Source organism: Piliocolobus tephrosceles, chromosome 6 (assembly GCF_002776525.5).
Source record: "Piliocolobus tephrosceles isolate RC106 chromosome 6, ASM277652v3, whole genome shotgun sequence".
NCBI classification, from domain to species: Eukaryota; Metazoa; Chordata; class Mammalia; order Primates; family Cercopithecidae; genus Piliocolobus; species Piliocolobus tephrosceles.
In genome coordinates this window covers 82,241,596-82,266,506 of record NC_045439.1, presented here as the reverse complement: position 1 = coordinate 82,266,506, position 24,911 = coordinate 82,241,596, and the positions used below count along the sequence as shown (strand labels likewise).

At 41.4% G+C, this 24,911-nt stretch overlaps 1 protein-coding gene across 3 annotated transcripts; it reads left to right on the top strand.

Annotated features, from left to right (window-relative positions):
- Positions 1–3,096: 3,096 nt before the first annotated feature.
- Positions 3,097–22,262, top strand: SPATA5L1 (spermatogenesis associated 5 like 1). 3 transcript variants are annotated; one of them, XR_002734729.3, is made up of 8 exons: positions 3,097–4,289; positions 6,372–6,557; positions 12,017–12,175; positions 15,807–16,016; positions 16,831–17,052; positions 18,542–18,672; positions 20,143–20,268; positions 21,884–22,254. XR_002734729.3 is itself a non-coding variant. In XM_023227220.3 (8 exons), exons 1-8 carry the CDS (start codon positions 3,201–3,203, stop codon positions 22,049–22,051), a joined length of 2,262 nt encoding a protein of 753 aa, XP_023082988.2. In that variant the 5' UTR covers positions 3,097–3,200; the 3' UTR covers positions 22,052–22,262. The 3 variants fall into 3 exon arrangements, 2 of the variants coding, with proteins under 2 accessions (XP_023082988.2, XP_023082989.2); XM_023227220.3 differs by having other exon boundaries at positions 16,831–17,023; positions 21,884–22,262; XM_023227221.3 differs by lacking the exon at positions 6,372–6,557 and having other exon boundaries at positions 16,831–17,023; positions 21,884–22,262.
- The last annotated feature ends 2,649 nt before the right edge of the window (positions 22,263–24,911 follow it).

Sequence of the window (24,911 nt, the reverse complement as noted above, 5' to 3'; positions counted from 1 at the left end):
ATGGCTTGAGGCATGTGAAAATTATGTGAGAATAAGTCAGTTACTGCTGTGGTCTCAATATTTGTGTCCTCCACAAAATTCATTTGTCGAAATTTTAACCCTTGAGATGATGGTAGTAGGAGTCAGGGCCTTTTGGGAGGTGATTAGGTCATGAGAGTGGAGCCCTTGTGAATGGGATTAGTGTGCTTATAAAACAAACATGAGAGAGCTAGCTAGTCCATTCCACCATGCGCGGGTCATGCGCGGGTAGTGAGCTGTCTCTAAACCAGACAGTGGGCCCTTACCAGACATGGAATCTGCCAGTGCCTCATCTTTGACTTCCCAGCCTCCAGAACTGTAAGAAATAAATTGCTGTTATTTATAAGCTACCTGGTTTGTGGTATTTTGTTACAGCAACCTGAATAGACTAAGCCAGTTAACATGTAGAGACAACAGATGGCTTCATACATCTAGGTGAGGATCCTGGGAAAATCGAGTCGGAAACCACAGTTGAGAACACCAATGTCCTAACAATCCTGTAGCCTTCAGGCTTAGCTGGTTCTGGACTCCCTCTAGTGGTTCATTTCTGGTGCTTTAACAGATGTTCTTCAATTCCTAGAATTACCAAATCTCTGGTCAGATTAAAAACAACTAAGCAAAAGAGCCACACAAGTCCCATTAGAATGGTTTGCCACAAGGAGGCCAGGTGCAGTGGCTCATGCCTGTATTCCCAGCACTTTGGGAGGCTGCGGCAGGTGGATCACTTGAGGCCTGGGGTTTGAGACCAGCCTGGCCAACAGGGTGAAACCCCATCTCTACTAAAAATCCAAAAATTAGCCAGGTGTGGTGGTAGGCACCTGTAATTTCAGCTACTCGGGAGTCTGAGGCAGGAGAATTGCTTGAACCTGGGAGGCAGATGTTGCAGTGAGCTGAGATCCCGCCATTGCACTCCAGACTGGGTGACAGAGCAAGACTCTCTAAAAAATAAATAAAATTTTAAAAATAAAAAGAATGGTTTCCCACAAGGAGATTATGTCACTGAATGGCAGTAATAAATATGGATGAAATCATAGGGTTGCAAATGGCTAGACCTAAAGGGACAGAATGGATTTTACTGGTTGATTGGGAAAGACATTTACAGTTTTGCTTAGAATGAGTGGGTAAGAGCTGACGGCCCAGTAACAGAATTCCTTGTTGCTTTTGTTTGCAACCTATGGTAAAGACTGCATCTTTTAGGGAAAGAGTGAAGTGAAAGAATATTTCCTGTGCATATGGATTCTATAAGGTCAGAGGGTTCTTGTTTGACCTTGTATAAAATCAGCCTCTTAGACCAACCCAAAGCAACATGTAGTTTCCTCCTCATCATATTCCTAATAGCATAGTTTGTGACTCTGTTTTACACCAATTCAGAAAACTTTAAGGCCAATTTAACTTTATTGGCTCCCTATGTTGGCTTTGGTTATTCCACTCCATTAAACCTTTACTTCTTGGCCATTTCTGCATTGTAAATGTAAGTAAATCTACTAACTCCTTTACATGAGATCTCTTTACATATTTAAGACAGTTATCATGTCCTCAGTAAGTCTTCTTTCCCTCTCCCAGATCCTCAAAACTTCTTGGAACTATTCAGGAACTCCATGAGGTACAGGCTTCTGTACAAGATATATGTAAAATAACTTGATAGGCATGTTATTCACACCTTTAGGAGTAAGTAAAAACGATGGCTTTTTTTTTTTTTCAGAAAATGGAAAGCTCTTATTTAAAAGTCCCAAAACCAAAAAGAACTGAAGCCAATGGGATTAAGAGATAAAAAGAAAACAGTAAGTAATGGGTGACTTACCCATTTCAAGACCTTCTCCTGCTATTTTCTGATCCCTAAGTCGTTCCAGAATCGATTTAAGCAGAACAGTACAGCAGAGACCAGATAAGTTACTGTGGAGTCAAGAAGTCTGTCATGTCTGCCACGAAGTTTGGATAGAATGAGATCAGGAATTGGCATTGGTCTTAAGATCCCAGATCTGACAGTACTTCCCATTGATAAGATATTACTACACAGTCTGTAATTGATTATTTGCATAGATAAAAAACAAACAAACTTCCCCAGCAACTTAAGAACTCTTAAATATCAGTTTTGTCAACTCACAAATTTGGGTTGCGGTGAAAGTGGGAAAAATAGAGATAGGAAGATGTAAGTCAAATAAAAACAAAGTGTATCTTCTTGTCTTTGAATATCTGTAGTTCTTTTTTAAAGGCAATTAAGAAGGATAGAAAATGTATTCCAGCTGATAAAAAGGAATTCCCTGTGCGAAAGGGAGAGGAAAGGCAGAGGAAAGGCAGAAAGCAGGTGGAAAAAAAAAAAAAAAAAAAAACAGCAGGCAGTTGTCTTAATAATGTAGATAGGTATCGCCTCTAATACAGGACTCAACACTGTTGTGCCCCAATTAGAGAGCAGGCATTGATCGCATGAACTGAAGTAGTGATAACTTGTTGCCAAATAATATTCAAAAGAATATCAGAAATCAGAACAAATATACTATTAGTGTGTTTCAAATCCATCAGGTAGCCTAGTTTTTCTTCTTTCCTCTCTACAAGGGATTTTAAGTGCCACAGTGTGCTTCTCTCCCACTATGCTGGTGCTTTTCCATAGGAAGGGTTGTGCCTGGACCTCCCAGATTGGAACGCCGATTATCTAAGGTCCCAAGGCTGTATTCTCAGCTACACCAAGTCACCTCAGATATTTGCACCAGAGCACCCAAAATTCTGTGCCCATGAGGATAGTTGGAGTTTGTTCACAAAATAGCAAAGTCTCTAGGTTGCTATTCCAACAGCGGCAGTACTGATGCTCCAATTCGAAGGCCAGGAAAAGCGAATGTAACGCCAGTAACTTCCAAAATGTATGTAACCACCAAAGTACATGCTTAATGACCTAGTGAAGTTAGCTTGCGCCGCCTCCCAGACACCTGTAATGAAGACCACCTCGGCAAAGCTCTTGGTTAGGCAACTCGATTTCACGAAAGCGGACACCAACGCTCTACCCAGGGATAAATGCGTTGTCTAATGTTCCCATTGGCCCTTTCGGCCTTCACTCAGCGGCTGGCAACGCAGTCTTCCCTAGCGCATGCGCGCCATCTGCTTCCGGCCTGCGAGTTCGGTGTTCCGCTCTTTGTGGGCCGGGTGGATTTCGTGCCCTGCTTTTCTTTTGCCTGGTTGATGTGTGTGCGATGGCTCTGGACTTGGATCCCTTCCCTGAAGGGCCTCTCTTAAAGCTGCTACCCTTAGACGCTAGAGACCGGGGCACCCAGCGCTGCCGCCTGGGCCCGGCCGCCCTCCACACCCTGGGCGCGCGCTTGGGCTCAGCAGTGAAGATCTCGCTACCCGACGGCGGCTCCTGCCTCTGCACTGTCTGGCCTCGGCGGGACGGAGCGAACGGCTTTGTGCAGCTGGACCCGCTGTGCGCGAGCCCCGGGGCGGCGGTTGGGGCGCCGAGATCCCGGAGGAGTCTCAGCCTGAGCCACCTCCTCCTAGTGCCCTGTCCGCCCCTGCGGCGCGTCTCCGTGTGGCCGGTGTTGCGAGAGCTGGCGGGCGCACCTGGTGCCCCGAATACAGCCGCGGTGCTGGAGGCGGCGCAGGAGCTGCTGAGAAACCGACCTGTCTCCCTGGGCCACGTGGTGGTCGCTCCTCCGAGCGCTCCTGGCCCGGTGGCTGCCTTGCACATCGTCGGCGGAACGCCCAGTCCGGATCCCGCTGGGCTGGTCACCCCTCACACTCGCGTCGGCCTTGGCGGGGAGCCTCCGTCGGAAGCCCAGCCGCAGCCCGAGGTGCCCCTGGGCGGTCTTTCGGAGGCGGCCGACTCGCTGCGGGAGCTCCTCCACCTTCCGCTCCGCTACCCGCGCGCCCTGGCCTCGCTGGGCTTAGCGGTGCCCCGCGGGGTGCTCCTGGCGGGGCCCCCCGGAGTGGGCAAGACCCAGCTGGTGCGGGCCGTGGCGCGCGAGGCGGGTGCGGAGCTGCTGGCAGTCAGCGCCCCCGCGCTCCAGGGTTCCCGGCCTGGGGAGACCGAGGAGAACGTGCGGCGGGTCTTCCAGCGCGCCCGGGAGCTGGCCAGCCGCGGGCCCAGCCTCCTCTTCCTGGACGAGGTGGACGCTTTGTGTCCCCGGCGGGGCGGTCGAGCACCCGAGAGCCGCGTAGTGGCCCAGGTGTTGACGCTGCTGGATGGCGCAAGTGGGGACCGCGAGGTCGTGGTTGTGGGAGCCACCAACCGGCCGGACGCTCTAGATCCAGCGCTGCGTAGACCCGGGAGATTTGACCGAGAGGTGAATAGGCTTGGCGGGTTTGCCCACTGTCGGTGGAACCTCGGCCTTTTCTGGCGCCAGTTGGCTACCCGGAGGCGTTTGTCTCTTAGGTTTGAGCATCGGTGAGGTTGGGGTGGGGCTCTTTGCAATGCAGAGAACACGTTCTCTGCCCATATGTGATCTGTGAGTCAGGACCCGTGTTTCCCCAGAGTCAGATTGTAAGGACCTGTGAGTCAGGATCTGTATTTCCCCAGAGTCTTAATTGTTTTGGGAAGCGGGGTGGCCATTACGGATTAATTTTGTGCAGGTCCTATAATCAGTAATGTTAATTCTTAAGAGAATTTTGGTCACCTACAAGCATGTTAAACTCATGTTTTGGAATGAGAATTTAAAGAAGGATAACCTCAAGAAGTAAGTGTGTGGAAATAAAAAGAGAGAAGGCGGGGAAGAACTAAATGGAAGCAGGCATTAACTCTTCTGGATTTATTCATTCCTTGTCATAACACCAGCACCCTATCCCACAATTGAGGAAGTACCCACAACTGCTCCCTGAGTTGTCAGGGAGGTTGAATATTCAGAGCTGTCCTATTTTATAAGCTTTGGTCCTAAATTGACTTGAATGCTAAAGAATAGTTTGAAATTTAGTGACTGATATTTCTATTTTGTGATAGGATTCAAAAGAGAAATGATAATTACACTCTTTTAGTTAGTTCAGGACTTGAGTGGATTTCTTCCTTGCACTATCTAGTACCTTTGTGTCCTTAAGAGCAGGGTCCTAGCTATCTATACCTGGCTTCTAGAACGTTGTGTGTTGTTAAAAATAACAAAAACTTGTTAAATGACATAGAATTTTCATTGTGCAACTTTCTAGCCAGTGTTACTCCTGGAATATTAGGATTTTCATATATTCAGAATCTAAGCTATACGTAAAGTGCACGGTACTAGTTCCAAAATGGTTCACTATATTGTCGTACATGTTTATCAGCATAGAAAACATATATTATTATTTTGGCAGGGCTTGGTGGCTCACGCCTGCAATCTCAGCACTTTGGGAGGCTGAGGTGGGTGGATCACCTGAGGTCAGGAGGTCGAGACCAGCCTGGCCAAGATGCTGAAACCCCGTCTCTACTAAAAATACAAAAATAAGCTGGGCGTGGTGGCGCGTGCCTGTAGTTCCAGCTACTCCGGAGGCTGAGGCGCCAGAATCACTTGAACCAGGAGGTGGAGGTTTCAGTGAGCTGATGGTGCCCATTGCCCTCCAGCCTGGGCAACAGAGTGAAAGTGTGTCTCAAAAATGAATTCATAATATATATATATATACACACACACATATAAATTGTTTTTGGAAGTAACTTTTTAAATTGATCTATTTTTATTGATACATAATTGTGCATGTTTTGGGGTACATGTGATATTTTGGTACCTGCATACAGTTTGTAATTATCTAATCAGGGTGTTTAGGATATCCATCACCTCAAACATTTATCATTTCTTACCTGAGTGTTGGGAATATTTCAAATTCTCTCCAGTAGCAATTTTGAAATATACAAGAAATTATTGTTAACTATGTTCAACCTACTCTGCTATCAAACATTACACTTAGTCCTTCTATCTAACTGTATGTTTCTACCCATGAGCCAACCTCTCTTCATCCCCTCACCCCCCAACCCTTCCTAGTCTTTGGTTGCTATTCATTCTGCTATCTACCTCCATCCATGAGATAACTTTAAAAAGAATATATTTTAAACCGGCCGGGCGCGGTGGCTCAAGCCTGTAATCCCAGCACTTTGGGAGGCCGAGACGGGCGGATCACGAGGTCAGGAGATCGAGACCATCCTGGCTAACACGGTGAAACCCCGTCTCTACTAAAAACTATAAAAAACTAGCCGGGCGAGGTGGCGGCGCCTGTAGTCCCAGCTACCCGGGAGGCTGAGGCAGGAGAATGGCGTGAACCCGGGAGGCGGAGCTTGCAGTGAGCTGAGATCCGGCCACAGCACTCCAGCCTGGGTGACAGAGCGAGACTCCGTCTCAAAAAAAAAAAAAAAAAAAAGAATATATTTTAAACTATAAACTTCTTTTTTTGTTGTTTTGCTTTGCATATAGGTGGTCATTGGGACTCCCACACTTAAACAAAGAAAGGAAATTCTGCAAACGATTACCTCAAAGATGCCCATCTCCAGTCATGTTGATTTGGGCCTTCTTGCAGAAATGACAGTTGGCTATGTTGGTGCCGACCTGACAGCACTCTGTAGGGAGGCTGCCTTGCATGCTCTCCTTCATAGTGAGAAGGTAAGAAGCATTAATTTATGACCATCTGTGTTAATCTGTTATTGTAACAGATTAATTTGGGGGTTAAAAAAAATGGTGAGTACATTTCCTTAGAACATTTGATAGCTTCCACAGCTGTTGCTTATACATTTTACATCTCAACTCTATATAAATAGTATATGATTGAGGGTGGGGATAAAGGGCTGAGTCCTCTGGGTCTACTGAGTAAATGTGTTCTCTACTCTTACAGTAACTCCCTCGTGCTGAGGCCCAGAGCAGCCAAGAAATAATGTATCCCCAGAAGAATCAAAGAGTTTTTTTTATTTGAATTTTTTTATTTTGAGGCAAATTCAGACTTAGAAGTTACAAAAACAGTACAAAGAATTTCCATATACCCTTCTCCCAGATTCTCCAAATGTAACATTTGCCACATTTGCTTTATCATTCTCTCTTGTGTATTTTCTTCTCTCTTCATGTGTATTTTCTTTTATATATACATATATATAATGAAATATTTGAGAATATGCTACATCCATGATGCCCCTTCACCCTTGAAAACATAAGTGTATCTTTCTGAAAAACAAGGACTTTGTACAAAGTCAAACAAATGATCAAGCTGAGAAAATTAACACAGACACAATACTTGTACTTAAATAGGCCTTAATCTAGAATCATACTTCAGGCTTTCTTCTATGACCATAACTTTTTAAGAGTCAGTTATTCTGTAGAATATTCCTCAGTTTGAGTTTGACTAATGTTTCTTCATGATTCAATTTAGTTTTTGCATTTTGGGCAGGAATATAATAGAAATGATCCTGTGTCTTTCTCTTTGCATCTATTAGGCAGCACATGATACGTTTCTGTTCTATCACTGGTGAAGTTAACTTTGATTTCTTGGATAAGGTGGTGTCTGTGAGATTTCTCCATTGTCAAGATACCGTTTTTCCCTTAGTGTTAATAAGTTATCTAGTGGGAGACATAAACTTTTCTAACCTAGGAGAAGATTGGGCACTTGGAATTGTATTTAAATTTGTCCTTGACCTGCAGGTCTGTAATTCATGACTACTTTTCCTAACAATATTTAAGATATTAGATTAAATATAATACTTTTCAACATTGTTGGTTGGAAAATCCAGTATTTTGTATATAATAAATAGTCCTGAATCCTTAAACCCGTTCAGGAAAAAACTGATTTCAGCAGTCTAAGGATTCTGAAACAGAGTTTTCAGTCTCATTTGTAACATCAAAATTGTCTTTTCATCTTAAAATGTGAAAGGATGATTTGTTATCCTAAATTTTGAAAAGCCTTTTTACCTAAATAATTTATACCTTGCCTCACTTCCTTTCCTTTATTTCTACAGTTACACCGAAGGTGGGGAGGAGTTATGTGATCTTCTAGTGATCTTTTAAGTCTTCATCTTGTAGGTTTAGACCAAAACTGCTTGAAGTTTTAAAGTTCTGTGTGTAAAGGTGTGAGAATACATGTCTTTTGAGGGAGACAATAAGAGTAAGCAGGAGATGGGAAGGGAGATTTACATTTAGGATTTCCTCTGCTTTGAAGTTCCAGGTTTGACCGTAAGCACCTCTGACTTAGGTGGCCCAGTCAGCTGCTGTCATCCCAGGGTGGTGTCCACTGCTACTTCAGGAGGGGCCTGCTCAGGTGTAGTTACCACAGTTGATGGCTGAGTTCAGAAACAACCAAGGGGAAGTGGAAGGAAGAAAGGCAAAAAGGATGAAGGGACAGAGACAACTGGGAAGGTACTGGCTCTATCTTTTATTCTTTCCCCCACCAGCTGAGGGGCTTCCACTACCTCTACCTATGCCAGGGCAGATAAGGGATACCTTACAGTTTGTTAAACTTTTTGTGAAGTATTCCTATTAAAGGATTAGAAATGTAGTTTAACATACACAGAGGGGAAAGAATGTATATGCCCAAAGAATCAAGTAAAATAATATGTACACACATGATCTGGAACTATAAATGAGATTTTCAAATACTAGTTGGTGTTACCTAAAGATTAGTTAGTATTTGGACATCAGACACCTAACATCTGATACTGTCAGCCAGTTAAAAAGTCTATTTTTTAAGTATGTGATAGTGTTATTCATGAGAAATGAAGATAGAAAATCCTAAAGAACTGCCTACCTGAAATGTCACTTTCCAGAGATGACAATTGTTAACACTTTTGGGAGAATACTATATGGAATAGCTCTGTACATACAGATTCACTTCACATCAGTGCACAAATAAGACTGTTTGTTTTTGAAAATGGGAATTTGTGGACAACTAGATGTTTAGAATTAGATATGAGAGGGCAAATACTTTAATAAATACAGTACAGACATTTTTAATAAAATTTTGAGGACCTTTTAACTAACAAAAATGTGTTTCCCTAGAATGATCAAGGAGAGTGTAAAGAGTCTCCAAAATATAACCTGAGAGTGAAGACGACTTTTCTAGGCATAACATAAACCCTAAAGGAAATTATTTGCTGATTTGACCATTTGGGGGTGGCAAAACAATACTATAAAGTCAGACTAGGAAAAATACTTTCAGTCTAATTTCTGTGATTTGGAAAGAACTTCTACAAATCAGCGAGAATAGACCAACAGTCCAAGAGAAAATGGGTAATAGGATATCAACAGGTAGTTGACAATAAAAGGAATGTCAATAAACACGAAAAATCTTCAACCTTGATTTCTTTTAAAATTATTGTCTTTATTTTGAAATAATTTAAAACATATAGGAAAGTTGCAAGATAGTTACAAAGAACTTCCACTAAACCCTTTATCCAAATTCTCCAATTTTTAACATTTTGCCAAATAAGCTTTATCATTCTCTTTTGCTCTCTTTCTTGCGCTCTCTCCTCCTCTTCTCTTTCTCTCTCTCATCTCTGTATATATGTATTTATATGCACATAGTATTTATTTATTTTGGACCAGTTGAGAGAATGGGTTGCATATATCATAACATTTTATCCCTTAACATTTTAATGTCTATTTCCTAAGAACAGCAATGTTCCTGTATGTCACCACAGTATGGTCATGTGTAGTATTGTGTCCTTAGAGCCTCACATGTAGAGGCACAGGGTGTTCATTGGTTCCTCATTGGTGATGCTAATTTTTGTCAACTAGTTCAGGTGGTGTGCAGTTTCTCCACTATGTAACTGCTGTTTTTTCCCTTTGCCACTAATGAGAAATCTATGGGGAGACACTTGGAGATATCCTGTTCCTCATCAAACTTTCAGGCTGGGCACAGTGGCTTATTCCTGTAGTCCCTGCTGCTCAGGAGGCTGAGACAGGACGATCATTTGAACTCAGGTGTTTGAGGCTCAGTGAGCTGTTGCCTCAGTGCCACTGTACTCCAGCCTGGGCAGCAGAGCAAGACCCTGTCTCATAAAAGAATAAACTCCCAGGCCGGGCGTGGTGGCTCAAGCCTATAATCCCAGCACTTTGGGAGGCCAAGACGGGCGGATCACGAGATCAGGAGATCAAGACCATCCTGGCTAACACGGTGAAACCCCGTCTCTACTAAAAAATACAAAAAACTAGCCGAGGTGGCGGGCGCCTGTAGTCCCAGCTACTTGGGAGGCTGAGGCAGGAGAATGTCGTAAACCCGGGAGGCGGAGCTTGCAGTGAGCTGAGATCCGGCTACTGCACTCCAGCCTGGGCCACAGAGCGAGACTCCGTCTCAAAAAAGAAGAATAAACTCCCCTCAATGTAGCATCCAATTCTTGCTCATAACAGCCTTTAATATCATGATTGCAAAAAAGGCAATTTTTCTAATTCCAATATTCCCTCTACCTCATTCTGAATTGAAGAAATTTAGTTAACACAGTAATGAATGAATACTGGTTCTTCTGTCATATTGGCAGACATTTAAGAGTTTGGTAATGGACCAGGCACAGTGGCTCATGTCTATAATCCCAGTACTTTGGGAGGCCGAGATAGGTGGGTCGTTTGAGGTCAGGAGTTCGAGACCAGCCTGGCCAACATGGGGAAACCCCATCTCTACTAAAAATACAAAAATTAGCCAGGTGTAGTGGCACATGCCTGTAAATCCCAGCTACTTGGTAGGCTGAGGCATGAGAATCACTTGAACCCAGGAGGCGGAGGCTGCAGGGAGCCAAGATCACAGCACTGCACTGCAGCCTGAGTGACAGAATGAGACTCTGCAAAAAAAAAAAAAAAAAAAAAACAGAGTTTGTTAATGTCCAGTATTGGAGAGGTGTGGAGAGAACACAGCGTCATGTTATTGAAGGAGAGTAAATTGATACAGCTTCCTTAGAGGACAATTTGGTAATAGCTGTCAATGTATATGTGTGTACTTGTAATCCCAGTAATTCTACTGTGAGGAAATTATTACGTAAAATACTTGAACATGAGTTTGAACATGGTGGCTCATGCCTGTAATCCCAGCCCTTTGGGAGGCTGAGGTGGGAGGATTGCTCAAGCCCACGAGTTTCAGACCAGCCTGGGCAACATAGGGAGACCCCGTTTGTACCAAAAAAAAAAAATTTATTTTTTCGCCAGGCATGGTGGTTCACGCCTGTAATACAGCACTTTGGGAGGCTGAGGCAGGCGGATCACAAGGTCAGGAGATCGAGACCATTCTGGCTAACATGGTAAAACCCCATCTCTACTAAAAATACAAAAAATTAGCCAGGCATGGTAGTGGGCGCCTGTAGTCCCAGCTACTCAGGAGGCTGAGGCAGGAGAATGGCGTGAACCCAGGAGACAGAGCTTTCAGTGAGCCAAGATTGCGCCACTGCACTCCAGCCTGGGCAACAAAATGAGACTCTGTCTCAAAAAAAAAAAAAAAAAATTAGTTAGCCAGGCTTGGTGGTACACACCTGTAGTTCTAGCTACTCCAGAGGGTGAGTTGCAAAGATTACTTGAGCCTGGGAGACTGCAGTGAGCTATGATAATGTCACTGCATTCCAGCCTGGGCAACAGAGTGAGACCCTGTCTCAAACAAATACTTGAACACGAGCACAGAGACTTTTTCAGTTGCAGCTTTGTTTTTAATATCAAAAGACTGGGGATGACCTAATGTTTGTCAGAAAGATGCAGTTGGGGTAGATTCAGTAGTATATTATGGAATTGTCAAAAAGAATGATGTAGAACTATATTAGTTGACATGAAAAGATCTATATTAGTTGACATGAAAAGGTGAAAGAAGAAAAGTACAGGTTGATATAGTATGGTTCCATTTGTGTATCTATTTAAAAGGATATTTGTATGCTTATTATTATAACATACTGGAAGAATCACAAGAAACTGTTGACATCTTTCAGGGAAGAATTAACTGGCGGGAATTGGCAGGGAGACATTTATTCTTTGTACTATTTATATAAATTGTTTTTATAATGATAACAAAATTACAAATCCAAAAGAAGATTTAAAAAACGCATTGTGCTATAAAAAAAGACCAACCTAATTTTTGGTTTAATTTTGCTTTTTTGGGTGTATTTCTTCAGAACCAGGACAATCCTGTGATTGATGAAACAGACTTCCTTGAAGCTTTTAAAAATATTCAACCCTCGTCGTTTCGAAGCGTCATTGGATTGATGGATATCAAGCCTGTTGACTGGGAGCAGATTGGTGGCCTTGAAGATGTAAAACTGAAGTTAAAACAGGTAAGACAGATAATCTACTTAATCCAGTAGGATATCACAGATTAATATTCTGTGCATTTATGATGACAACATACTGCACTGAAACTACTCTTTCTCCTATCACTAATGTGATCCTAACATCTAAATCCAATGATTGCTTTTCACTCCTTATTTAATTGGACTTCTATGGATGTCTAAATTGGTTTTTATAATTTCCCACCTCGACCCTCTCTTTTTTTGTTTTTGCTTTAAAGAGTTTATAACTACGGCTGGGTGTGGTGGCTCATGTCTATAATCCCAGCACTTTGGGAGGCCAAGGGGGGAGGATTGCTTGAATTCAGGAATTCAGAACCAGCCTGGGCAACATAGCAAGCCCTTGTCTCTATTTTGAAAAAAGAAGTTCATAACCTAAGGCTGGGCACGGTGACTCATACCTGTAATCCCAGCATTTTGGGAGGCTGAGGCGGGTGGATCACCTGAGGTCAGGAGTTCGAGACCAGCCTGGCCAACATGGTGAAACCTCGTCTCTACTAAAAATACAAAAATTAGCTGGGCATGCTGGCAGGTGCCCATAATCCCAGCTACTCAGGAGGCTGAAGCAGGAGAATCACTTGAACCTGGGAGGCGGAGGTTGCAGTGAGCCGAGATCCCACCACTGTACTTCAGCCTGGGCGACAGAGAAAGACCCTGTCTGGGGGGGAGAAAAGTGTGTAACCTGTAGTCTTAGCCCTTCAGGAGGCCGAGACAAGAGGATCTCTTGAGGCCAAGAATTCAAGACCAGACTGGGCAACATAGTAAGACTCCCTGTCTCTACAAAAAAAAATTTTTTTGGGACACGGTTGCTCTGTCACCCATGCTAGAGTATGGTGTCACAAACACAGCTCACTGTACCCTTGAACTCCTGGGCACAAGCAGTCCTTCTGCCTTAGCCTCCAAGTAGCTGGGACTGCAGGTGCATACCACCACGCCTGGCTAATTTTTTAATTTTTTGGAGAGATAAGGTCCCACTGTGCTACTCAAGTTGGCCTTGAACTCCTGGGCTTAAACAGTCCTCCAACTCAGCCTTCTAAAGTGCTGGGATTATAGGCATGAGCCACCATGTCTGGCCTACGAAAAAATTTTTTTAATTAGCCAGGTGTGGTGGCACCTGCTTGTGGTCCTAGCTACTCAGGAGGATCACTTGAGCCTTGACCCCAGGAGATGGAGGCTGCAGTGAGCTATGATTGCACCACTGCACTGCGGCTTGGGCAACAGAGTGAGATCCTGTGTCTTTAAAAAAATATTTTTAAAAATTTTGGCTGGGCACAGTGGGTCACGCCTGTAATCCCAGCACTTTGGGAGGCCGAGGTGGGAGGATCACAAGGTCAGGAGTTCAAGACCAGCCTGGCCAACATGATGAAACCCTGTCTCTACTAAAAATACAAAAATCAGCCTGGTGTGGTGACGCAATCCTGTAATCCCAGCTACTTGGGAGGCTGAGGCAGGAGAATTGCTTGAACCCAAGAGGCAGAGGTTGCAGTGAGCTGAGATCGCACCGCTGCACTCCAGCCTGGGACAGAGTAAGACTCCATCTCAAAAAAAAAAAAAAAAAGAAAAATCAATTTATAATCTAAAATGGGTCAGCAAATTTTCTGTAGGGAGAGCCACACAGTAAATGTTTTAAACTTCACAACCACTCACCTCTGCCATTGTAGCACCAAAGCAGCTGTAGACCATATGTAAATGAGTAATTATATTCTGATAAAATTATGAACACTGAAATTATATAATTCTCACGTCAGAAAATATTCTTTTGATTTTTTTTCAAGTATTTAAAAATGTAAAAATTCTTCTTAGTTTGGGCTGTACCAAATATAGGTGGAAGGCCTTAGTTTGCCTAGATATCTGATCTAAAAGACATTAAATGGACGCAGTACAGGGACTGGTAAAAGCACAAAATTGAAATGAATAAGATGGCTACCTGATAGTGGATTTCACAACTCTTCAGATCACAACTCTTCAGATCCCTCACCTGCATTACAGTTTCAGAAATTGATTTTGCCAATTCGCCTACCTGTGATCCTGCCCTAATGAACTAGGTTTCTCTAACCACACACATAACAGACTGATATATAAGTAATAATTATAATTTTTTCGTCTTAGCCAGGAACTCTATCTGCAGTGAACCCTAGAATTTTTGAGTCCATGGATAAGAGCATTTATAATAGGTGCCAATATTTTTTATGCATTGTCTTATTTAATCTTTACAAGATGCATGAGAGAAATTAGCCACACCTTCCTCTTGGAAGTACTCTGTTTCTTTTGCTTTGAGACATTAAGCTTTTCTGCCTTTCTGGGCACCCCTCTCCCCTGCCTTAAATGTTAGTGCTCAAGAGGCTCCCGGAGTCCTCTTGTTGGAGCTGTGGGTGATTTTATGATGATCTTGATGTCCGCAGCATCAACTGACCCCTGAAAACTGTTGACTCAGAAATCTGTATATCTAGAGTAGACGTTTCTTCTGATCATCAGAACTACTTCACTGCCTGCCTACTGGATAACCCCAGAGATGTCAAACTCAGCATGTCCAAAGTTCAGCTAGTCAGCTCTGCCCCCACACTTGGATCCCCTACCTCAGTTAATACAGCTAGCCACCCCATCCCCTAAGTCAGAAATCTGTCTTCTAAAGGCATAGCGTTAGAACTTTGTCCTTATGTAAAGTACAATTCTGTTTTATGTTTCAAATACCCATCCCTTCCACACCATGTTCACTGCTTGTGACACTCCAGCCTTATTTTTGTAGACTGAATCATTGCAAGAAACTTCTAACTGGTCTCCCTGCCTCTAGTTTCATTTCCTTCCAATCCATTCTTCATACTGCTTCCTCAGTGCAGACTAAAGCTTTCAAGGCCTGTTGTGATCTGGCTCCTATCTCCACTTCAACGCCATTACTTAACTTGGTTTAAGCCTGAGTTTTTGCATCTGTAAAATAATGATTAAAATGGCTAAAAACCATTTACCTTAAAGGTAATGAGGACTCATTCACTATTCAGTTTACTACTACTGAGTGCCTCCTTTGGGTCGGTGTCGTTCTAGGTGCTGGGGATTTTAAGGTGAGCTTTGCTTATGTTCTAGCAGAGTAGAATGACAAACCCAACGTGGAAAAATAATAATAGTGAATAAGTGCTTTAAAAGTAAAGGATGAGCAGTAGCATAGAGAATGAGTAGGAGGAGGGGGGGTTACGCTTTAACCAGGTGGTCAGGAAAGACCTCTCCAAGGAATTGACATCTGTGCTGAGACCTGAGTGATGGGGGATAGCCACATGAAGATCTCAGGGGAACGTTCAGGCAGCGAGGAAAGCAAGGAAAGGCTCTGAGATGGGAACAAACTAAGTGTTTAGGAGATAGTCAGATTATATAAGGCCTTGTCAGCTGTGGTGAGTAAGGAGTTTGAATTTGGATTTTATTCTCGTTCTAATAGTAAATCATTGAAGGATTTTAAAGAGGAAGTGATGTCACCTGACTCAAATTATAAGATCTCTGCAGTGTGGAGAATGGACTGTTTCTAGCTCATAACAGGAGCCTGAGAATTGTTAAATGAACAAATGAATTTACTGGATGATTTGACATTTTATTATTACACTAAAATAACTCCTCTCTTTTTGTGTACTTTCAGAGCATTGAGTGGCCTCTGAAATTCCCTCGGGAATTTGTTAGGATGGGCCTGATACAACCAAAGGGAGTTCTCCTCTATGGGCCCCCTGGATGTGCTAAAACCACTCTGGTGAGGGCCCTGGCCACAAGCTGTCACTGCTCTTTTGTTTCAGTGAGTGGAGCTGATCTGTTTTCACCATTTGTTGGAGATTCAGAAAAATTCTTGTCTCAGGTTTGTTTATTTCCCCATATGTTTAAATTTACTTTTGAATTTTTATTTCATTTCTTATGGACAAACATTTTTTAAAATATTACTAGTGTTTTTTCCAGTTAAAAAAGTTATACATGTTTATTGAAAATTTAGAAAATATAGGAAAGTGTAAATATGAAAGCCTTCATAATCTTCCTACCTACTGTTAACATTTTGGTGAATTTCCTTTGTCTTTTTTTTCTGTTTTAAATAAAATCAAGAGTAGGTTTTATATATCTATAGCTTTATCCTGCTTTTTAAAACTTAATATTACCACTTTTGAAATTCTATAGTATCAATTCTTTGAAAATACGGGTTTTAACTCTTACATAATACTCCATTGTTTCTTGTTTTATTTACTCGTTCCCCAATTCCTAGAATTCAGAATCTTTTTTTATATATTTTAAAAATTATAAATAGTGGCCAGGAGTGATGGCTCATGCTTGTAATCACAGCACTTTGGGAGGCCAAGGCGGGTGAATCACTTTAGGCCAGGAGTTTGAGACCAGCCTGGCCAACATGGCGAAACCCCATCTCTACTGAAAATACAAAAAAATTAGGTGGGTGTGGTGGCGCACACCTATAATCTCAGCTACTCGGGAGACTGAGGCACAAGAATTGCTTGAGCCTAGGAGGCAGAGGTTGCGGTGAGCTGAAATTGCACCACTATACTCCAAACTGAGCAACAGAGCATGACTGTCTCAAAAACAGAATTATAAATAGTAATGTGGAAAGCATACATTCACATGACTAATGTATAACATACAGCTTTTTAATATTTTTTTCCTAACAAAAGATATTTCGACAAGCAAGAGCAAGTACTCCAGCAATTGTGTTTCTGGATGAAATTGATTCAATCTTGGGAGCTCGCTCAGCCAGCAAGACAGGATGTGATGTTCAAGAACGAGTTCTTTCTGTTCTCCTGAATGAATTAGATGGTATTGGACTTAAGGCAATAGAGAGAAGAGGAAGTAAATCAAGTCAACAGGGTAAATACCAGGAGCTGAAAAATGAAGAGGTATTTATTAGCCAGAATGCACCTAAAATCCAGGCCAACATTAAATAGAATGCATATATGCTATAGCTTTACTTACGCTGAATTCATCTCGTAGAAGGATTTATTATAATTTCAGTTTGACTTTGTTAGGGCTTTTAGAGCTAATAAAAATTGTGATTTGGCTAGAAAAGGTGAGGTACATCTTATAATAAGTTATCTTAAATATAAGAATGTAGATTTTATTTTTCCTAAGAATGAGAAATATAATTTTCTTATTGCTAATAGAGAAAGCAGTTTATTCTTGTTTCCATGTCCTAAGAAACCAGTATTCATTTCTTTCTAAAAATTTTTATGTAGGCTGGGCACAGTGGCACACCCCTGTTATCCCAGCACTTTGGAAGGCCAAGGCAGAAGGATTGCTTGAGACCAGGAGTTTGAGACTAGCCTGGCCAACATTGCAAGGCCCCATCTACGAATGAATGAATGAATGAATGAATGAATGAATGAATGAATGAATGAATGACAAAGGATATTATTTCCAATAGTCTTAGTAATGGAAAATTTCCAGTTTTCTTGAGAAATGAGTTTCTTTGGTTTTAATGAATTAAAATGGCCTTTGGAAGTCCCCTCCCTCTCTTTCTGAGTCTCTTCTCCAGATAGAGTTTGGTATCCTTAAATTATCCCTGATACTTTTTCTTTTCTTTTATTCCTTTCTTGTTCTCACTCATTTCCTATTTTTAAAATTATTGCATGGGATTGTTGCATACACTCCTTAGGAACATGTCATACTAGAATTAGGAGGTACCCACGAGGTTATCTAGTCAAATCATTCCATAATACAGGAATTCCTTCTATAGCATCTGACAGGAATTCACCCAGCATCTGCTAAAATACTTGCAAACATAGGGAACTTAGTACTTTGAGGGATTATGTCACTGGAGAGTTGCCTGATTATTCAACAAATGATTTTGAATGCTTAGTATATGTAAAGCCTTTCTCTGTCTGCTTTCAGACATTTCTTTATCCAGGATTTGCATACCTGCAACTTAGATTGTCTTTTCACAGACAAATAAAAAGTCCAGTAAATCTTCGACTCTTTAGGCATATGAGAGTCAAGACTTTTCTGTAACCATATATCTCCACCTTTTGGTCATACATATCTGTCTTTTCAAGTAGCCCGTTTAAGGTGTAATCCTTCATTGGAGGCTCAGGTGCACTCAAGTCACCAGATGAGTGTTCTCTTCTTTGGGATAAGGCTTTTCATAAGTTTTCATGTGGAGAATATCTCTTAGGTACTCCCTTAGCCATGCACACAAAGTACTTCTTCGATTAATGATTTGTTTCTGGGATATCTTGATATCAAGAAGCTGGTCTGGAAAGGGGATGTAAGCATTCTGGTCCCAAGAAAAGGATATCCCTATTTCAATTTAAATAGCCTTCTGATTTATAATTTTTAAAAAACTTACTAACAACTGATTGAAATTACTTTTTGTTGTGTGTTTGCCCTCAGAGTTTCAAGAAGTTTTTAACCGAAGTGTCATGATTGTTGCAGCAACAAATAGACCTGATGTGTTAGATACTGCTTTGTTACGACCTGGAAGATTAGATAAGATCATCTATATTCCACCTCCAGATCACAAGGTAATCATTGTAAACATTTACTCTGTGTGAGCTCAGCAGAATGGGATTCCAGTTTGGATATAGGTGTCCATGGTATTCTACTCACCCTGGGTTCCACCTTCTTCCTTGCCTTCCTTCCTTCCTTCCTTTCATTGCATCATAATTTTGATCTGCCTTTGTTGGATACTCTGATCCTGTTCACAGAGAAACATAAGCCTAAATGTAAGGTGGTTATTGTATGTGTTGTGGCAGACTCTAAATACGGAGTCAACTCAGCATTATTTTGCAACTAGAGTGGAGGAATTGTAAAGTGTTAAAAGAGCTTTGAAGATTGAGTCAGCATCCTTATAGTACAGTGCAGAAGGCGGAAATCACAGAGATTATGCTGTATATCGTGGTCAACCAGTAAATGTGTTGTCCTTAAAGTACAATGCAGAAACCTGAGATTACAGAGATCATGCAGTGTATCATGGTCAACCAGTACATTTTTTGTCATTAACATCCAGAGCCACTGACAGGGAGGGCGAAAGGCACAGAGTGAATTTTTTTGTTCCTTGAGCTTTTATCAAGTTTTGAAGGGATAGAAAAAAAAATTTAGGCCGGGCGCGGTGGCTCAAGCCTGTAATCCCAGCACTTTGGGAGGCCGAGACGGGCGGATCACGAGGTCAAGAGATCAAGACCATCCTGCCTAATACGGTGAAACCCCGTCTCTACTAAAAAATACAAAAAACTAGCCAGGCGAGGTGGCGGGCGCCTGTAGTCCCAGCTACTCGGGAGGCTGAGGCAGGAGAATCGCGTAAACCCGGGAGGCGGAGCTTGCAGTGAGCTGAGATCCGGCCACTGCACTCCAGCCTGGGTGACAGAGCGAGACTCCGTCTCAAAAAAAAAAAAAAAGAAAAAGAAAATTTATTATCTGTTATACCTTTAGGTTATATCTGATAATTCATGTATTTGCTTCTTAAGCCATGTCTAATAGTATTATTTGTACCCAAAAGAGAGATTCAGCTGGGCGTGGTGGCTCACATTTGTAATCCCACACTTTGGAAGGCCAAGGCGGGCAGATCAACTGAGGTCAGGAGTTCGAGACTAGCTTGGCCAACATGGTGAAACCCCGTCTCTACTAAAAATACAAAAATGAGCTGGGTGTGGTGGCAGGCGCTTGTAATTGCAGCTACTCGGGAGGCCGAGGCAGGAGAATCACTTGAACCCAGGAGGCGGAGGTTGTAGTGAGCCAAGATTGTGCCACTGCACTCCAGCCTGGGCTACAGAGCAAGACTCCATCTCAAAAAAAAGAGAGAGATTCATAAGTATTTTATGATGTCATGATTTTTACCATTGTCATATGGGCCATTGATGACTTAGTCTTTCTAACCCCTGTATATACTTTCTCGGTAATGTGAAAGAAAACTCAAGCTAAAAATATTTTAATAAATCATTGTATCAAACATAAATGTTATAAGATTTAAAATATTGTTTTTTATTTTGTTCCAGGGCAGGCTTTCTATTTTAAAAGTCTGTACAAAAAACATGCCAATAGGTCCTGATGTCTCCTTAGAAAACCTAGCAGCAGAAACCTGTTTTTTTTCTGGAGCTGATCTTAGAAACCTCTGCACAGAAGTAAGTTAATTAGTGAAGAAATTTGTGGTTCGAAACATTTCTTCATCTTTTCAAATGTTCATTCACTCAGCAGTATTTACTAAAAGCCTGTGTGGTACAGGCTTATGAAAAAAAGTTTTTCGTAAACTTGTACTAAATATAACATTCAGAAAAATGCATGGATCATAAGGGTACAGTTCATTGAATTAAATGATCACATTTTTATAATCACTACTTATGTCAGGGAATAGAACATTATCAACACCCCAGAATCTTCCTTTGGGTCCTTTCCCAACCTCTGTCACCTACCTTCTTCTGAAAGAGAACTGGGCTTAGTGACTCATGCCTGTAATCCCAGCACTTTATTGGGGCCAAGGCAGGAGGATCATCAGAGCCCAGGAGTTGAGACCAGCCTGGGCAACATGGGGAGCCCATGTCTCTAAAAAAATTTTTTTTTAATTGTCCCGGCTACTCAGGAAGCTGAGGTGGGAGGATCACTGGAGCCTGGAGGTCAAGGCTGTAGTGAGCCATGATTATGTCACTGTACTTCTGCCTGGGTGATAGAGGAAGACTCTGTCCCCCTCCCCAAAAAAAAAAAAACACACACACACACACAAAAGGGAACCACTGTCCTCACTTCCAACAGTGGGGATTAGTTTTGTCTGCTTTTGAACTTTATATGAATGGAAGCATGTGGCATATGTTATTTTCTGTCTGGTTCTTTAACCCAAAAAGAAATTCATCATGGTTTTGTGTGTAACATAGTTTATAATATTCTAGTAAACGAATATTCTATATTTGTTTATCCATTCTTTTATTTTAGAGTATCTGGGTTTCTACTTTTTTGCCATTATGAGTTATGCTGCTGTGAACAGCCTTGTACATGCCTCTTAGTTCCCATGTCTACTTCTGTCTATTTGTAAACATACTTAGCTACAAGGAGAATTGCTGGGTCATAGGGTATGTGTTTCATCTATTCCTTTATAATAAGCGCTGGCTGAAGACTCTTCCCTACTTCACCATCAAGAAGATATTCTCTCATCTTTAAAAGTACATGTGGGTTCATAAAATATATATTAATATACAACTTGCTTTTTCTTTCTTCCCATGTAAGGCTTTCTTTTTTCCCATTAATGTAAGAGGTTATGGTATACAAAGTGGATTTTTAATCACCTTATTTAACTTTTTAGCATAATATTTTTAGTGATATGAAAATTAGAATCCTATGAAGTGAGGCTGAGATTTTCCATTCAGAGTTTAAAGTATTACCATATATTGTAAAAAAAAAAAAAAAAAAAAAAAAAGAGGCCAGGCGCTGTGGCTAACGCCTGTAATTCCAATACTTTGAGAGGCTGAAGCAGGTGGATCACGAGGTCAGGAGTTCGAGACCAACCTGGCTGACATGGTGAAACCCCATCTCTACTAAAAATACAAAAATTAGTCAGGTGTGGTGGCAGACGCCTGTAATCCCAGCTATTCGGGAGGCTGAGGCAGGAGAATGGGTTGAAACCAGAAGGTGGAGGTTGCAGTGAGTCGACATCGCGCCTCTGCACTCCAGCCTGGGCAACAAGAGCGAAACTCTGTCTCAAAAAAGAAAGCAAAAAGAAATTGTTTTCTATTGCTTGTCTCTTAATAGGCTGCTTTGCTGGCTCTGCAAGAAAATGGACTAGACACAACTACAGTGAAACAAGAGCACTTTCTAAAATCACTTAAGACTGTAAAACCATCGTTAAGTCGCAAGGACTTGGCTTTATATGAAAACTTATTTAAGAAAGAAGGATTTTCTAACTTGGAAGGTATTTAAAAATCACCTTACACCCTTGTTCAGTTGTTCACGTTAGTTGAAATGTAAACTTGCCTGTCGTTTGCAACTTCACACTTTTAGAATTTGTTTGTATTTCCTGTAAGTAAATAAATAAAAACAAAAAAACAAAAAACACAAAACCTTGTGCCTGATAAGCTAAGGCTCATTTATTTTTAAAAGGCATATTAAATAAAATACTGTAATTTAGGAAGAAAGTATGTGTGTATTGATTTTGTTGTAAGGGGTGGTTGGTTTTGGGTGATTGCTTTTTTATTAAACCCTGAAATAATTTCATACTTACAGAAAAGTTGCAAAAATAGTACAAATAATTTTTATGTGCTCAAACCCAGATTCACTGATTTTTAACATTTTGCCACATTTGCTTTCTCTGTCTTCCCCACCCCTTGTACATATACACATACACACACACAGTTTTTTTTGAGTGGTTTGAGAATAGATTATATACATAATGTCCCCTTCCCCCCTTAATACTTGAGTGTGTATTTGTTACAAATAAGGTTATTATATGACTAAATTCAGGAAATTTAATACTGACACAGTATTCTAATCTATCATCCAGTGAATTTCATGTATTGTCACAATAACGTCCTATGTGATAATTTTCCCCATTACAGGATCCAGTCTAGGATCACACATTTCATTTAGTCACCATGTCTCTTTAGCCTCTTAACTTGAAACAGTTTCTCAATCTTTCTTGACCCTGACATTTTTGAAGAGTATAGACCAATTATTTTACTGAACAGTTCATTCCTGGACTTGTAGTTGATGTTTTGTCATGGTAGATTCAGGTTATGTATTACCAATGGAGCATACATAGGGGCATTGTGTTCTCAGAGTATCACAGCTGAAGACACATGACATCTGTACATTATTGATGTTAATTTTGATCATTTGTTTGCAGTATTGTCTGGTTTCTCCACTATATTGCTATTTTTCCTTTTGTAGTTGCAAGTAGTTTAAAGTTTTTAAAGAGACAGGTTACATGTACATTTTTATTTTCATTTATTACAAAATAATTTAGAATACTAGAAAATACAAAAACATAAAAAAATCCTTTAGTGTTTAACCTTCCAGTCCTTCACGCATGTACAGATAATTTTTAAAACCAGAAAGGAATGATACTGCATAACTCTTGATCTTCTCACCTAACAATATCTGGTAAACATGTTAGTAGGCCATTCTCCACTCCCAAGGTGCTAAGCTGGGTGCTGGAACATCCAGTGAACAAGGCAGGCATCAGACAAATTGTCAGTGAATTAATTACAATGGTAAGAAGTGCTTCAAAAGAAGTAGAGTGTATGATGAGAGACTACTGCATGAAATGTATGAAGTCATAAAATGTTAAGGAGTGGCCGGGCGTGGTGGCTCAAGCCTGTAATCCCAGCACTTTGGGAGGCCGAAACGGGTGGATCACGAGGTCAGGAGATTGAGACCATCCTGGCTAACACGGTGAAACCCTGTCTCTACTAAAAAATACAAAAAACTAGCCGGGCGAGGTGGTGGGCGCCTGTAGTCCCAGCTACTCGGGAGGCTGAGGCAGGAGAATGGCATGAACTGGGGAGGCAGAGCTTGCAGTGAGCTGAGATCCGGCCACTGCACTCCAGCCTGGGCTACAGAGCGAGACTCTGTCTCAAAAAAAAAAAAAAAAAAAAAATGTTAAGGAGTTACTGGAAAGTTTCCTATTGCTGAGTGCAGCCAGGACTATTGGGAATAATTAAGGAAAAAATCTGATTTATAGGTATAAAATACTCAATTAAAATTATTCTAACACACTGACCTTTGCTTTTGAGTATAGGAAAATACCTAGAAAACATACCGGAATTCTTACTATATATTTTCTTTGTTGGTTATTGATCTTATTGAACAAGGCAGCCATCCTGCAGCTGACAAACCCTGGCCTGAACCCCTTAACTCAGACATCTAGCTGTGGGCTAGATGTCTTTCTTTTCCAGAAAGTTTCTAGTAGGCTGGTAATTTAGCAACCATGTTTGTTCAAGGCTGAGCTGATTTGAAGATGTCTTTTTAAATTGTAATTAAAGTCAGCGCTCCCCATCTGTGGGTTCCACATGGGCAGATTCAACCAACCATGTGGGTTGAAAATACTTGAAAAAACAAAAACAATACAACAATAAAAAATAGGCCAGGTGTGGTGGCTCTCACCTATAATCCCAGCACTTTGGAAGGCCGAGGTGGGCAGATCACCTGAGGTCAGGAGTTCAAGACCGACCTGGTTACTATGGTGAAACCCCATCTCTACTAAAAATACAAAAAATTAGCTGGGGCATGGTGGTGTGTGCCTGTAATCCCGGCTACGCTGGGCTCAGGTGGGAGAATTGCTTGAACCCAGGAGGTGGAGGTTGCAGTGAGCCAAAATCATACCAGTGTATTCTAGCCTGGGTGACCGAGCAAGACTGTGTCTCAAATAAATAAATACAAATTTTAAAAATCATAAATAAACAACAGTGTAGCAATTACTTACATAGCATTTATATTATATTAGGTATTATAAGTAATTTAGAGATGTTTTTTAAAGTATAACCAGGAGGACGTGTGTACGCAACCTGCATATACTACACCATCGTATGTCAGGGACTTGAGTATTCGTGGATTTTGGTATCTGAGAGGGGTCCTGGAACCAATTCCCTGCAGATATAGAGGGAGGACTCTAACTTCTCAGCAGAACATTGGAAGCTTCCTGAGCATAAATGCTCAATAGATGACAAAATGAGATCAAGAATTTCTTTGATCCTGTTCCAATCTGATTTCAGAATGACTCTGGGCAACTTCCAAAAGCTGTATTCTTGATCTGCGAGAAAATTAAAACACCAGCTTCTAACAC

Coding starts and splice junctions, on each gene's coding strand:
- SPATA5L1 (XM_023227220.3), top strand. CDS start 3,201: ATGGCTCTGGACTTGGATCCCTTCCCTGAAGGGCCTCTCTTAAAGCTG. Junction 4,290..6,371: donor CCGGGAGATTTGACCGAGAG/GTGAATAGGCTT, acceptor CTTTGCATATAG/GTGGTCATTGGGACTCCCAC. Junction 16,017..16,830: donor CAGAAAAATTCTTGTCTCAG/GTTTGTTTATTT, acceptor TCCTAACAAAAG/ATATTTCGACAAGCAAGAGC.